The sequence below is a fragment of the Sminthopsis crassicaudata genome, chromosome 4 (genome assembly GCF_048593235.1).
Source record: "Sminthopsis crassicaudata isolate SCR6 chromosome 4, ASM4859323v1, whole genome shotgun sequence".
Classification (NCBI taxonomy): domain Eukaryota; kingdom Metazoa; phylum Chordata; class Mammalia; order Dasyuromorphia; family Dasyuridae; genus Sminthopsis; species Sminthopsis crassicaudata.
Genome location: NC_133620.1, coordinates 264581102 through 264595199, shown reverse-complemented (window position 1 = coordinate 264595199; position 14098 = coordinate 264581102). Strand labels below are relative to the sequence as shown.

The 14098-nt window shown below is 33.8% G+C and overlaps 1 protein-coding gene across 1 annotated transcript in view; it reads right to left on the bottom strand.

Moving 5' to 3' along the window:
- Positions 1–14098, bottom strand: part of PKHD1 (PKHD1 ciliary IPT domain containing fibrocystin/polyductin) — a 645163-nt gene that overhangs the window by 510613 nt on the left and 120452 nt on the right. Inside the window, 1 exon segment of the mRNA XM_074264713.1 lies at positions 10061–10211. Within this exon segment, the coding sequence (XP_074120814.1) occupies positions 10061–10211 (151 nt within the window).

Sequence of the window (14098 nt, the reverse complement as noted above, 5' to 3'; positions counted from 1 at the left end):
ATTAAGTTTCCCTGAGAAAATTCCACATAGCATTTTTCAGACACCAAAGGCTTGGATTTATGAAGTCTTTCTTAAGACCAAGATAATCTTGTCAAGTCTCTAAACTATTACTACTATGCATCTCCCAAATAGGACCATTTTCACAGAGTTACTGACACATGGCTCAGTTTTTCCCTGACACAAAGACCATTATATCTAGATGAAAGGTAAGCCCAAACCACCTGGAACAGTTCAATCTCTGAAACACATTCTGGCAGAGAAAGATGACAAAGACAAAGATAGATAAATGATAGATAGATAGATAGATAGATAGATAGATAGATAGATAGATAGAGGAAAAGATAATAGGAATATAAATAATAGGTAGATGAAAGAGAGAGAGAGAGAGAGAGACAGACAGACAGACAGACAGACACATAGACAGACACGTAGATAGACAAGAGGTAGGGAAATGGGTGATAAATAAATAGGCATACAGCTATAGTTATATATTTATTTTTCCTATGTGTCTATGATTTCATTGTATTCATTGGTTTTGGGAAACAGTAGTGAAGGAATACTACTAAAGCAAATGGAAACTTTCTTCAGGACCTATAATCTCAGTTACCTAGCCACACTGAGAGTTTAATTGACTTATCCCAATCAAACATCCAGTCTATGTCAGAGGTAGATGGCCAACAATATCCAGTTACATTATAATACCTTCAATTTACTTGTATTCAATAAGCCACAACAAGTACATAGAATTATGAGCTCATTTATCCTTTACATATTTTAGTGAGAGAGAAAAAAGGCAGATATAATTAACCTATTTTTCTACTAGAGGCAAGAATACAAAAGGAAATACTATTAACAAATCAAATTTAATGTATATATGGTAATGCTATTACAAAGCATTTTACATCTTGTTTCATCAGCCCTCCCTCACTTAAATCCAATTCACTTGCAAATCATGGCATCACCATCCTGATGTCTTGGTCCTTTTTGAAAAGAAAGGATAAACAACAACAAAGCATTTTATATATATATTATGTCTCAATAATAGTGTGAGGTAGTTACTATTTGAGAGTCAGACTAGCAGATTGAAAGAGGATCTGACTATAAATTCAGGAAGACTTGGTTCTGATCTTGCTTCTGCCACATGCTATGTAATGATGAGCAAACTATTTATCTTCTTGTTTTCCCTAGATTAAGGTAAATAGAGTTCATTTCAGGGACCACAGTAAATACCAATATCCTTTAATACATACCTTTCTCCTTCACAGACCAGAATCTCAACAACTTACCTGAAAGATGAAGTGCTTTACACAGTGCTTGGTACATAGTGAGTATTATATAAATGCTAGTTATCTTCTTCTCCTTCTCCTCCTCCTCCCTCTACTCTTCCTTCTCCTTCTCCTTCCCCTCCTCCTCTTCCTCCTTCTTCTTCTTTTTCCTCTTCTTCTTCCTCTTTTTTTTCTTCTTCCACCTCCTCCTTAATCTTTTTCATTATTGTTATTATTACTCATTAGCCCCAATAGGAATTTTAGGAGTTACTCCAACACATGGGTACTCTTTTCTGTGGCTATCCTGTGTGTGTGTGTGTGTGTGTGTGTGTGTGTGTGTGTGTGTGTGTGTGTGTGTGTGTATTCTTTCCTGGAAGATTTCTATTCTAGCTATGCTCTACAGTAGTCATTAACCTCTTTTGCCTCTGGTTTTTACCATAGCCAGTAGTGTGCTGGTAAATATTTAACAACCAGCTCTCAAAAATATGAATGATTTAATTTATTTGATTTGCTTTATTAACACTTTCTTAAGGCTAGAAAATCAGCAATACAATATATCATATCCCAAATCATGGGAGTTCAAATACTTCTAAAACACCCCTTCCTAGTTTTCCTCAGCTTCCAGGAGGTTTTTTGGCATAATAATTAATCTTTGTCTTCCTTAGCTACAAAGTTTAATTTCTGACATTTTTCATGGTGTCTGGTATATTTATTCCCTTACCTAAGAAGAAAATTCTCTAAAAGCTAGACTAGGAAGGAATAAGAAAGCAAAGACCCTATCAGCCCAGCATTGTCATAGTTCAAAAACATATCACCAAAGAGAATGCCTCCATTCTTCTGAATTAAAAGTTGTACAAAACCAATCCCCAAATAAAAGAGATTTCCCAGATTCTCGAGGAACTACAACCCCTTCCGTAATAATAGGGAGATTTATCCCTTCAATACTATGTAGATTCATAGTGATTGTTTTTGCATTTGTATCCCTGCTCCTATAGAACCTGGAAGATATGTTTCCTAGTCAAGTCAATATTTCCTACTCCCCTTTAGCATTCCCTCCATCCCTAGCAGCTGGATAGACTACCCAGATTCTGTTGACTCCTTCTAAAACATACAGAAAAAAGGAAAGGGTGTCACATACTCCACCTGGTATAGTACCATACCAGGTACCATCATGAAGCAGACACTAAAAGATTTGCAATCTACACTATCTATTTATCTACCTACCTAACCTGCCTCCCTATCTATAGATACAAATACCAATGTCATCCTTTTCCTTAATTTCAAATATCTACTCACTTCTATTCATTCTTTTCTATCACATTGCTGCCCTCCTAATCAAAGGTCATATTTCTAGAAGACAATGTTTGGTATCTTAACCTTCCATTCTTCCCTACTTTAACTTAATCTTTATATTATTAATAGATTAATTACTCTTAAATATTACTTTTATCAGTCATCGATTTGCTTAAAGAAAGTTTGCTGGTACAGTGAGGAAAGCATCAGAGTAATTAACAGAAGGCCAAGGTTAAAATCTCAGCATTTCTAGTTACCACATGTAGAAACTTGAGTTGGTCATTTGAGCTCTTGGAACCTCAATTTTTAATATACTTAATATATAAAATAATATATATTAATATATAAAATGAGGAATTTGGGCTGGTGAACCCTATATAAACTTGTCCAGGGTACTTAACTTTCATGGACCTCAGTTTCTTCATCTGTAAAATGAAAACATTAGCCTTAAAATTCTTTAGTTCTAAATCTATGGATGAAATGGACTCAAAGAAAACTTCCATCACGATATCAATGATTACAATGTACACAGATTTTTCAGGAATTTCCAATTCCAATTTCCATTTTCCTAAAACAAATCCATTGCCTCAATGATCTTTTTACTGAGACATCCAAATAATGCTCTTCATATACTACCCTCTGTACTTTTATTCCAGGTGTTCCTCACTCCTAAAATTCTCTTTTCTCTACAATTCTGAATCCTATTTATTTAAATCCTACTAAAGATTCAAGTCTCCTTCATAAAGTTTTCTGGGAGTAGTACATTAACCTTCAACACCAATCATCACCAGCAGCAGCAGCAACACACTTAGGTAATATTTTAAGATTTTCAAAATACTTACATTATCTCATTTGACCCTAACAAGCCTAAGAGGCAGGTTCCATAGGTATCATTAATCTGATTTTACATATGGTGTGGAAGGGGGGAAGCTGAACATTAGAGAGGGTGACAGAATAAAAGGAATCTTAGACACCAACTTGTTCATTCCTCTTATTTTACAGAAGAGGGTACAGAGGTTAAGTGAGCTACCCAATACACACAGCTCCTAAATGTCGGAGGAAGTAATTAGACTCAGTCCTTCCTGATTCCAAGTTAAACATTCTATTATATCACATTATTTCTCAAAGATTTTAGCTCCCACGGCACAATCCTAAATATATGAGTCAGAATGGAACCCACTAAACCTAATCCCAAAATACAATGGAATATAATATATGTAGCAGAAAGGATGGCAATTCCTATTTTTAAAAAAGTTTTATGGAAATAATCTGAGTCTGACAAATGGTTAATCATCAATCTGATCATCTGATCAATATTATTTCCTACCACTATTCGCCATCAATATTTTAGCCACTTAATAATATCTAACATTTATATAATATCTACTATGCACTATATGTTTTACTTACTGTAAATTACTTACATATTACTATGCATTTTACAAATATTATTTCAAAAATTATCACTCTTTGCAGATGATATGATGGTATGCTTAGAAAATCTTAGAGAATCAATGAAAAAACTACTAGAAACAATTAACAACTTTAGCAAAGTTGCAGGATATAAAATAAACCCACATAAGTCTTCAGGAATTCTATGTTACAACAAAGTCCAATAGCAAGAGATAAAAAGAAAAATTCTATTTAAAATAACTGTATATAATACAAAATATTTGGGAATCTCCCTGTCAAGATAAAGTCAGGAACCATGTGAACACAATTATAAAACACTTTTCACACAAATAAAGTTAGATCTAAACAATTGGAATAATATCAAGTACTCATGATGAGTAGACCAAGGTTATACAATAAAAATGACAATTCTACCCAAATTAATCTACTTATTCAATTCCATACCTATCAAACTCCAAAAAAAATTACTTTGCCAAGCTAGAAAAATATAAAAACAAAATTCATCTGGAGGATCAAAAAGTCAAGAATTTCAAGGGAATTAATGAAAAAAAAAAAAAAAAAAAGGCAAACAGAGGTGGCCTAGCTGTAGCAGATCTAAAACTATATTATAAAGCAGTTACCAAAACTATTTGGTACTGGCTAAGAAATAGAGTAATCGATCAGTGGAATAGATTAGGTTCACAAGGCACAATAGTCAATGACTATAGTAATCTAGTGTTTAATAAATCCAATGACCCCAGCTTCTGGGATAAGAACTCATTATTTAATAAAAATTGCTGAGGAAATTGGAAAATAGTATGGCAGAAACTAGGCATTGACAAACACCTAACATCCTATACCAAGATAAGATCAAAATGTGTTCATGACAAGGGATAGTCTATCTGTGGAAAAGGAAGGAATTTATGGCCAAAGAACTAGAGAACATTATGAAATGCAAAATGGATAATTTTGATTATGTTAAACTAAAATATTTTTGTTCATACAAAACCAATGCAGCCAAGATTAAAAGAGAAGCAGAAAACTGAGAAAACATTTTTACATCCAAAGTTTTTGACAAAGGTCTAATTTCTAAAATATATAGAGAACTAACTCAAATTTATAAAAAATACAAGCCATTTTACAATTGATAAATGGTCAAAAGATATGAACAGACAATTTTCAGAAGAAATTAAAGCCATTTTTACTTATATGAAAAAATGTTCTAAATCACTTTTGATCAGAGAAATGAAAATTAAAACAATTTTGAGGTATTACTTCATATTTCTCAGATTGGCTAAGATGAAAGAAAAAGATAATGATAAATATTGGAAGGTATATGGGAAAACTAGGCCACTAATACATTGTTGCTGGAGTTGTAAACTATTCCAACGATTCTGGAGAACAATTTGGAAGTATACCCAAAGGGCTATCAAACTGCATACTCTTTGATCCAGCAGTGACTCTCCTGACTCTGCATCCCAAAGAAATCATAAAAAAGGGGAAAATCTGCAAAAATGTTTGTAGCAGCTCTTTTTGTAGAAACAAGGAACTGAAAACTGAATGGATGCTGATCAGTTGGGGAATGACTGAATAAGGTATGGTATATGAATGTAATGCAATATTATTGTTCTATAAGAAATGATTAGCAGGCTGATTTCAGAAAGGCCTGGAGAGACTTCTATGAACTAATAATAAGTGAAGTGAGCAGAACCACGAGAACATTGTACACTGTAACAAGATTATGTGATGATAAATTGTGATGGACTTGGTTCTCTTCAACAATGAGGTAATTCAGGCTAATACCAATAGACTTGTGATGGAGAGAGCTATCTGCATCCAGATGTGGATCACAACTTAGTATTTTTACCTTTTTATTGTTTGCTTGCTTGTTTTTTCTTTCTTATTTTTTTCCTTTTTTATCTGATTTTTCTTGTGCAGTATGATATGTGTGGAAATATGTTTAGAAGAACCACACATGTTTAACTTATGCTGGATTACTTTATTTCTAGGGAAGGGTGGGGGGTGAGGATGGAGACAGAAAAACTTGGAACACAAGATTCTGCAAGGGTGAATGTTGAAAATTATTTTTACATGTCTTTTGAAAAATTATTTTTAAAAATTACCTCATTGGATCCTCACAACAAACCTGGAAGGTAAGGGCTATTATTATCTCCATTTTATATATGAGGAAACTGAGGCAATCAGACATTAAGTGATTTTCCCAGAATCAGGGACTTACCTGAGACCAGATTTGAACTCATTTCTTCCAAATTCCAGGCCCAGTACTACTGACCTATTCAATGTTAGTGCTAACCAAGAAATCTCTTGTTCTTCCCCAATGTGGCCTTCTTATTTTTGCTTACTAAACTTCTGGTTTGAACACCCTTTCCTTTAAGGCAGGGATTACTTTTCATCCACACTTAGAACTTATCAGGACAAGAGTTGTCATCTCTTAGCCACACAACCACGTTTGCATGAGGCTATATAGTGACTTGTACTGTTAATTAACTTATCTCCCCTAAATGACTTATTCCTTAGGGTAAAGTTGATGTCTCTCATTCCCTATCCCCTCTGTACATACACACCCACTAAGGGTCTATCACAGTGCTATAGAAACAGCAAGTAGTCAATGAATATTTTTTGAATGAATGAACCACAGCTTGATCTGAGTTTACCCATAAATTATATTTTTAGAAAATAGAAATTTGTTGCTTTAAAAGTTTAAAAGAGTTCTTAGATCCCTTCTAAGTAACATCAACTGAAGCTAGTGTTCTGTTCCAGATGCTTCAAGCATATAGTTCAAGACAAAATTAACGTGGAAGTCCATAATTCAATTTCCATCATTGAACCATTTTATGCTTTTATCAGGATCCATGCATGGGACTAAGACTTAGGTTATACTTAGGTTATACAAAGTCATGAACTTCAAGTAAGATATCTAGTAAAATTTCCAACGGATCTTGAAATGACACATTTCAATTTTAGAATATATCTTTCATTTGTTTATTTTTTTGGCAGCTAACTGGCATAGTAGATAAAGTAACATTCAAAAGTCTGAGTTCAAATTCCATCTAAAACATTTAACTAGGTATATGTGATGCTGATTTTTTACTTTCAGTTCTCCATCTATAAAATAGAGATAATAATAGCACCTACCTCACGAGGCTTTTGGGGGTTCAATAAGGTATTATAATCAGTGTTCTATAAATAAGTTATTGTTATTATTGTTCTATAAGCACCATGGACTTTAGCACGAACTATCACTCAGAAGAAAAGTACCTACATTCTTATATTTAATTCATACTTTTTTTTTGAGAAGCAGGGGATCCAGATCTGTGATTTTATTGCTATATAACTCTCAAAGAAGAAATTCTCTCTACCTATGCTGATCTATACCTTTTTTCTACTTTATTGCTTTAGTATTGCCTAAGAGTTTGAAGGGTTAACTTTCTCAAGGAAACACATTCACTCTGTGTCAAAGATAAGACTTGAATCCAATTCTCCCTTGCTTCAAAGTCAGATCTCTTTGCACTATTCCACATTGCCCTCTTTGAATATTAATCATAACATATAATATTTATATTTATCAGAAACTATCCAGGAATAAATGATCACTTATTAAGTATGTATATGGTATCTTGTATTTCAGCTGATGCTACAATACAACAAAAAAGTAAATATGTGAAAACCTCCCTGAGAATGAATGAGACAAAAAAAGAACAATCCTGATTCATCAGGAAAGTTTTCTAAAATATGTGAAGCATTCTAAAGCTGGATAGTCATTTGATTTCTTACATCTACTGTGACAATCCCCACTTTTCACTACTCTAGCTCATTAACTTAATAATAACTTAACAATATATAGAAGATAAGGTTCTGCCATTTGGGTCTATGATTCCATTACTATGGGAAATTTCCAGAGTGAAAACTCCTTTCACAAAACAGATCAATAACTCTTCCTGAAGGCATGAGATACTAAAAGACTTTGACCACCAAGACTACCATGCTACAGGGCATCTAGTACTGTAGTGAATAGAATTCCAAGTCAAGAGTCAGAAAGAATCATTCTCCTGAGTTGGAATTTGATCTGACACTTGCTAGCTATGTGACCCTAACTCTTTTAACTCTGTTTGGCTCAGTTTCCTCATTTGTAAAATGAGCTTGAGAAGGAAATTGCAAACCATTCCAATATTTTTGCCAAGAAAAAAACCCAAATGAGGTCACAAAGAGTGGATATGACTGAAACAAGTGAACAAAAATACTTAGCAAAAGTATCCTTATTTTTCTGCTTGCTGACATCTTTTCTTTTTCTTTTATCTTTATATGCTGACTAAATTTCTATAGGGAAGACCCTTAAAGGTCAAGCATTTATAGTCACTCTCCTGTCCCAGAAAAAAAAAAAAAAAAAAAAAAAAAAAAAGAGGAGGTGGATAATAAAGGCTGGATCTCCTTTAAGTTTATCAATCTGAGGGAGGAGCTGTCCAATCCTAGCACAGGACAGATTATAAGAAAAAGCTGAACAGGAGCCAAATCAGGAAAACTGCCCAATTTCCCAGGTCTTCCATTATACTATGACTCCTGTACTTAGTGTGAATTGAACTCCTTCCAAATAGCACAAGTGATTAAGAATTAATTATTAAAAATGAGGAAGCTTAAAAATAAACTAGAAAATATTGATTTAAATCTTTGAAATCATAAATTAAGAATCTGACTGCTATAATGGGATGGTTCTATGGTTAAAGCAGGAAATAAAATAAGTGAACCAATGAATGAATAAATAAATAAATGAACACTCAAAATAGATTATTACTGTATCAAAACAGATACAATTGAAGTGGATGCTTGTTATTAGGTCAATGTTCTGATTGGTTTATTAGAAGATCTGAGTATTCACTTCAGATGAGATCAGCCATATTTTGAAGACAAAAGATGAGCAGTAGAATGTAAGCTCCCTACAGGCAAAGTCATTATCCTTTTCATTATTGCCTTTTGTATCCTCACTGCACACTGTAGCTTCCATAAAGTTATTACTTGTAAAATATTAATTGAATTGAATTAACTGAATTAATGAGATAGATTTGGAGTGTGGGAAGGAACATTATGCTAAATAAAATGACAGGATTTGGTGAATACTTGATATGAAGGGCAAGACCTAATATAACATTAAAGTATCACATGGAGATAGACTAGACAATGATTTCCCTCACTCTTATGAGAACAAAAATATACAAGGAGACTACTTTGTGGGAAAAATGAAGAGCTTGTTTTTTTGTGTCCCTTAGTTTTTAATGCCAGTCAGAAATTCAAACAAAGAAGGGATCATCCTTTTCCCTTTTCAAATAAGAACTGGACTGTTAGAGAAAGAACCAGCCAAAAGAGAGTTAAAGATCATTCTTTTTTCAACTACCTATATTCTCTGGTTTCAACTCCAGAGAATTCCTTGGAAAAATTGAAGGAGATGCTACACTGGTTGTCTCTGAAGATTAAGTCATTCTACAACCACTTAAAGAAGCTGATTCAGAGGGTCCTAATATTCCTGAGATGAAATAGGAGTGAGGAGGGGATAAAGAATGATGATGATACTAGGGTTCTTTTCTGTTCTAGTTTCACTACAATTAACTGTTAGGCCCAAGTTTCTAATCTGCTCCCTACAGAGCAGAGATGTACCAGATGACATATGCCCAGCAGTGAGTGGCTATTCTCCTGTCATACTGAAGATAGCTTAAACGATTTGGAATCCTTCCAAGCACAAAGGGACTGGCCAAATCATTTGACATTTATTAGAGAATGGGACTGGGAGGAGACATAAAGAGTTCGTTTTAAAATATCCACCCAGAAAATGAGACCAATGCCATAAAGATTATCTGTATAGACTTTTTTCCCTAAGAGAGTCCAGGCAGCCCTCATTTGTATTTGAAAAAAAAATATATGATTAACCATAGTTAACCGTGAATGCAGATGTTTTGCATTAGAACCACTAGTCAAAGTTTGAAAGCATTTAATATTATATATTGCTACCATTCAGACTAAATTGTTTTTTTAATGTACACAATATTACAAATTTAATTTTGAGCTGTTTGGATCAGTCTGTAAAAAAGATTTGATTATACCTGAGTGTTCTGGCCCCAGTTTTTCCGTATCTCAGTAATCTTGGCGGTAATTGGCTGATTAGGTGCCTCACACTCCATCTCTGCCTCAGTTTCCATGGTAATGTTACAGGAGCTATTATAGATGAGAACTTCATCTCTTTCCACTTTAGGGCTGAAACGAGAGGGGAGGTTAAATGGGGTGTCATCAATCTTAATGAAATGCAATTATTTTTACTCTTATTAATCATTGCAAGCCATTAGCTTGTGGCAACTACAGGCCACCATTTGTCAAATTTTGCAAATTTCTGTAATTTTGTTTCCATTCTTTTATTGTTTATTTGTTTTCCCCTTATCTGCAACCCCTGCAATGAAAATATATGCGGTAAATATCTTTCAGTAAGGCTTTGCTCTTTTCCTAATCTGTAAGGAACATTAGCAAAAAAGCATCTTTCTCCCACTCCAAACTAACAAGCAAAGCAGGGATGACACGGCCTGTTTTGAAGATGGAAACAAACATTGGGGAGAGATTTTTCTCATTCCCCCTTCCCTCTTCCTGCTCTTACTCACACTTAGCACTGGGGGAGTGAATAGCCTTTATCCCCCCCAGGGCAGAGGGAGAAATTGGAAAACCCACACAACTGGCTAACTGGTCCCTAATTCCAACTGTGAAAAAATGAGCTCATTTAGGCTTTCAATTCCCTCTCCCCAGCTGATGGCAATGAGTCTCTGTTGCTAGGAGTGGAACATTAACTTAGTAAATTAATTAAACTTACTTAACAGCCCAGACTAAGGAGATTCGATATATGTGCCAGTTATACTTCCAGCCAATGGTTCTAAAAGCCCCTTTTACAATGAGCAAGAGAAGTCAGAAGTTGGAAAATGAAATATAGAGGCCTGACAGCTTTACTAAGAAAAACAAAACACTTGGACACATTGGAGGCAGGTTAGGAGGGGAGTTTTTAAGGTTATTGTGCTCAATACTTATTATATTCTCACAAACAATCCTGGTTATGGACATTGATGTAATTAACTCATGGATAATTTATATTGTTTATAAGCATATCACCATCTTTATACTTGATATTTGCATCATTTTTTTATATTTTTGAGTTATTTCTGTAGTATTATTAAATTCCATCCCTTGTTTTACAAAGAGGAAATTGAAAATCAGAGAGATTATGTGATCTGTTTAGAATCATACAACTCCTTAATGGCAGAACTTGAACTAGCATCCAGGTTCTTTTTAACTCCTTCTGCAATAATCTTTGAAATACCTGGCCAAATGTTAAGTAATGAGTTACCTGTCACTGAATATGTTCCTGAAAAAGTCCAACAATAAATTAATTGATATACATTTATTAAGTTACTTGGCACTAAACATAGCCAGCTAAGTGGTGTGTTGTAGTGGATAGAACAATGGGGTATGGAGTCAGGAAGATCTAAGTTCAAATCCAGCCTCAAATACTTTCTAGCTATGTTACCCTGGGCAAGTTATTTAACCTCTCACCAATTTCTCTTCTGTAAAATGGCTAGACAACGGAGAAGGGAATGAAAAACTATTCCAGTGTCTTTGCCAAAAAAAAAAAAAAAAAAAAAAAAAAAAGGTCCTAAGGTCACATAGAGTCAGACACAACTGAACAAAAAAGGTACCAAACATTATGCCAAATTCACAAATGAAATAATCATCATTCAAAGAACTTACATTCCATTGTAAGAGACATCACAAATAAGTAAAAAGAGAAGTACAAAGTGAATATAAACAGCTTAAATGCAAAATATATACAGAGCAGTTGGGAAACTACCTATTGGGGGAAGGTTAGCAGGTCACCTATCACTAATATTGGAGAGGGCACTCCTACAGAGAGCTGGACTAAAGAAAGCTCTTCCTACTCTTCTTGAAGCCTAAGATTTTAAACCTGACCAGAAGTAGCTGATAAATATTTTTCCTACTCAAAAACCCTGATTGCTACTGAACTATAATGTCTCATTAATTGATGTCAAAGATGTCCCTTTCAGACTTACATGAACTTACATGAAGCTAAATGAAATGAGTAGAATCAAGAGATTGTACGCAGCAAAAAGAAGATTATGTGATGATCAACTATGATGGTCTTGCCTGTTTTCAACAATGAGGTAATTCAAGGCAATTCCAATAGACATGATGGAAAGAGCTATTCACATCCAGAGAGAAGATTGTAGATACTGAAAGTAGATCACAGCATAGTATTCTCACATTTGTTGCAGTGGTAGTATTGTTTGTGTGCTTGCTTGTTTGTTTGTGTTTTTTTCCTCATTTTTTCCCTTTTGATCTGGTTTTTCTCATATAGCATGATAAATGTGGAAATATGCTTTGAAGAATTACACATGTTTAATCTATATTGGATTATTGTTATCTAGGGGAGAGTGGAAGTGAAAGAGTGGAGAGAGGGAGAAAAATTTGGAACACAAGGTTTTCAAGGGTAAATATTGAAAGTTATCTTTTCATGTATTTTGAAAAAATAAAAAGCTATTATTATTATTTTTTAAATGTACCTTTCAACCAACATTATAAATCAAATATTGGGAGTTCAGAATCAGAGTCTCTGAGCCTATCTAAAATTTTACTTAAGTAATTTTAATGCTAACAGAGGCCTAGTTCATTCTGCCATGTGCATGTTGTCAAAAGACGTGAATGGATAAATAATTTTCAAAAAAAAGCAAATAGAGCACTGAACTTGAAAGATCTGAGTTGAAATCCTACCTCAGATACTTAGTTGTTACATGACCCTAAACAAGTCATTTAACCACTCTATGCCTAAATTTCCTCATCTACAAAATTGGAGAGAGGAAACAACTCAATGTCTCTTAAAGTCCTTTCCAAATAGATCATCTTCTGAAAACTGCTATCCATATCCAAAGAAAGAACTGATGGAATCTGAATACAGATCAGAGCATACTATTTTCTACTTTTAAAAATTTATTTCCCCCTTTTTGTCTGTCTTCTTTCACAACAAGACTAATATAGAAATATGTTTTGTATGATTCACATGTTAAAGAAATAAAAATAAATAAATCTGTAATTATTCAAATCATTTCTTTCAAACTCAAATAGAAATAGTTCCTTATGGGCCACATATTAACATAGAAAATGACAGATTAACATATTTTATTTTTATTAAATACCAATTACATCTAAATCTGGTTCTGGCCCACTCAGGAGTTATTTCAGACACCTCTGTTCAAAAGAACTACATGGGATTGTTAAAAATTACTAAAAATAAGAGAAATCAAATTTTTTTAAAATCCTCATTTCACCTCATGACCAGATAAAATGGAAACCATCAATGTTAGAGAGATGGAAAGAACAAAGCAACAAGATCTGACACTCTTGATGGATTCATAAATAGATCCATGAAGACTAGAAAGCAATTTTTAAGTGACTAAATTGTCCATATTCTTCAGATAATTGTCTGGCATATATTCAAAGGAGGTTGAAGACAGAAAACAAAAATCCAGACGATTCCATGATGTTCATTGCAACCTCCTCTCTGAGATTTTAAACTGCAGCACAACTGATAATCTTCACCTACAGAGAGAGTTTATTTATCAAGGATTCTCTAAACTAACAAAATCACAGAAGCCAGTCCAAAAATTTATCACTACAACTTTTGAAGTCCAGCAAAATGTTGAAAACAAAGTAGATATCCACCACTTAATGAATGGCTAAACAAAGTATGTAACATATGTACATCACTGCAGTATAAGAATACACAAAAAGCATTTAGAGATGAGTAGAAAGACAAATTGATACAAGTAGTACTGTGATGAATTAAGTAGATACAATAAAACAACATACACAATGACTAAAACAATGAAAATGAAAGAACAAAAAACTGAAACTTAACACTGTGTAATTACAATGATCAATGTTAGTCCAGAAAGAAAGAAAAAGAAAGGAAAGGAAAAAGGAAAGAAGAAAAGGGAAAGAGGATATGGATAAGGAAAGGAAAAAAAATAGCTCTCCCTGATTTCTTGGCAGAGTTTGGGCACTATGTAGGAAGAGAAGAAGGGAATCACTGT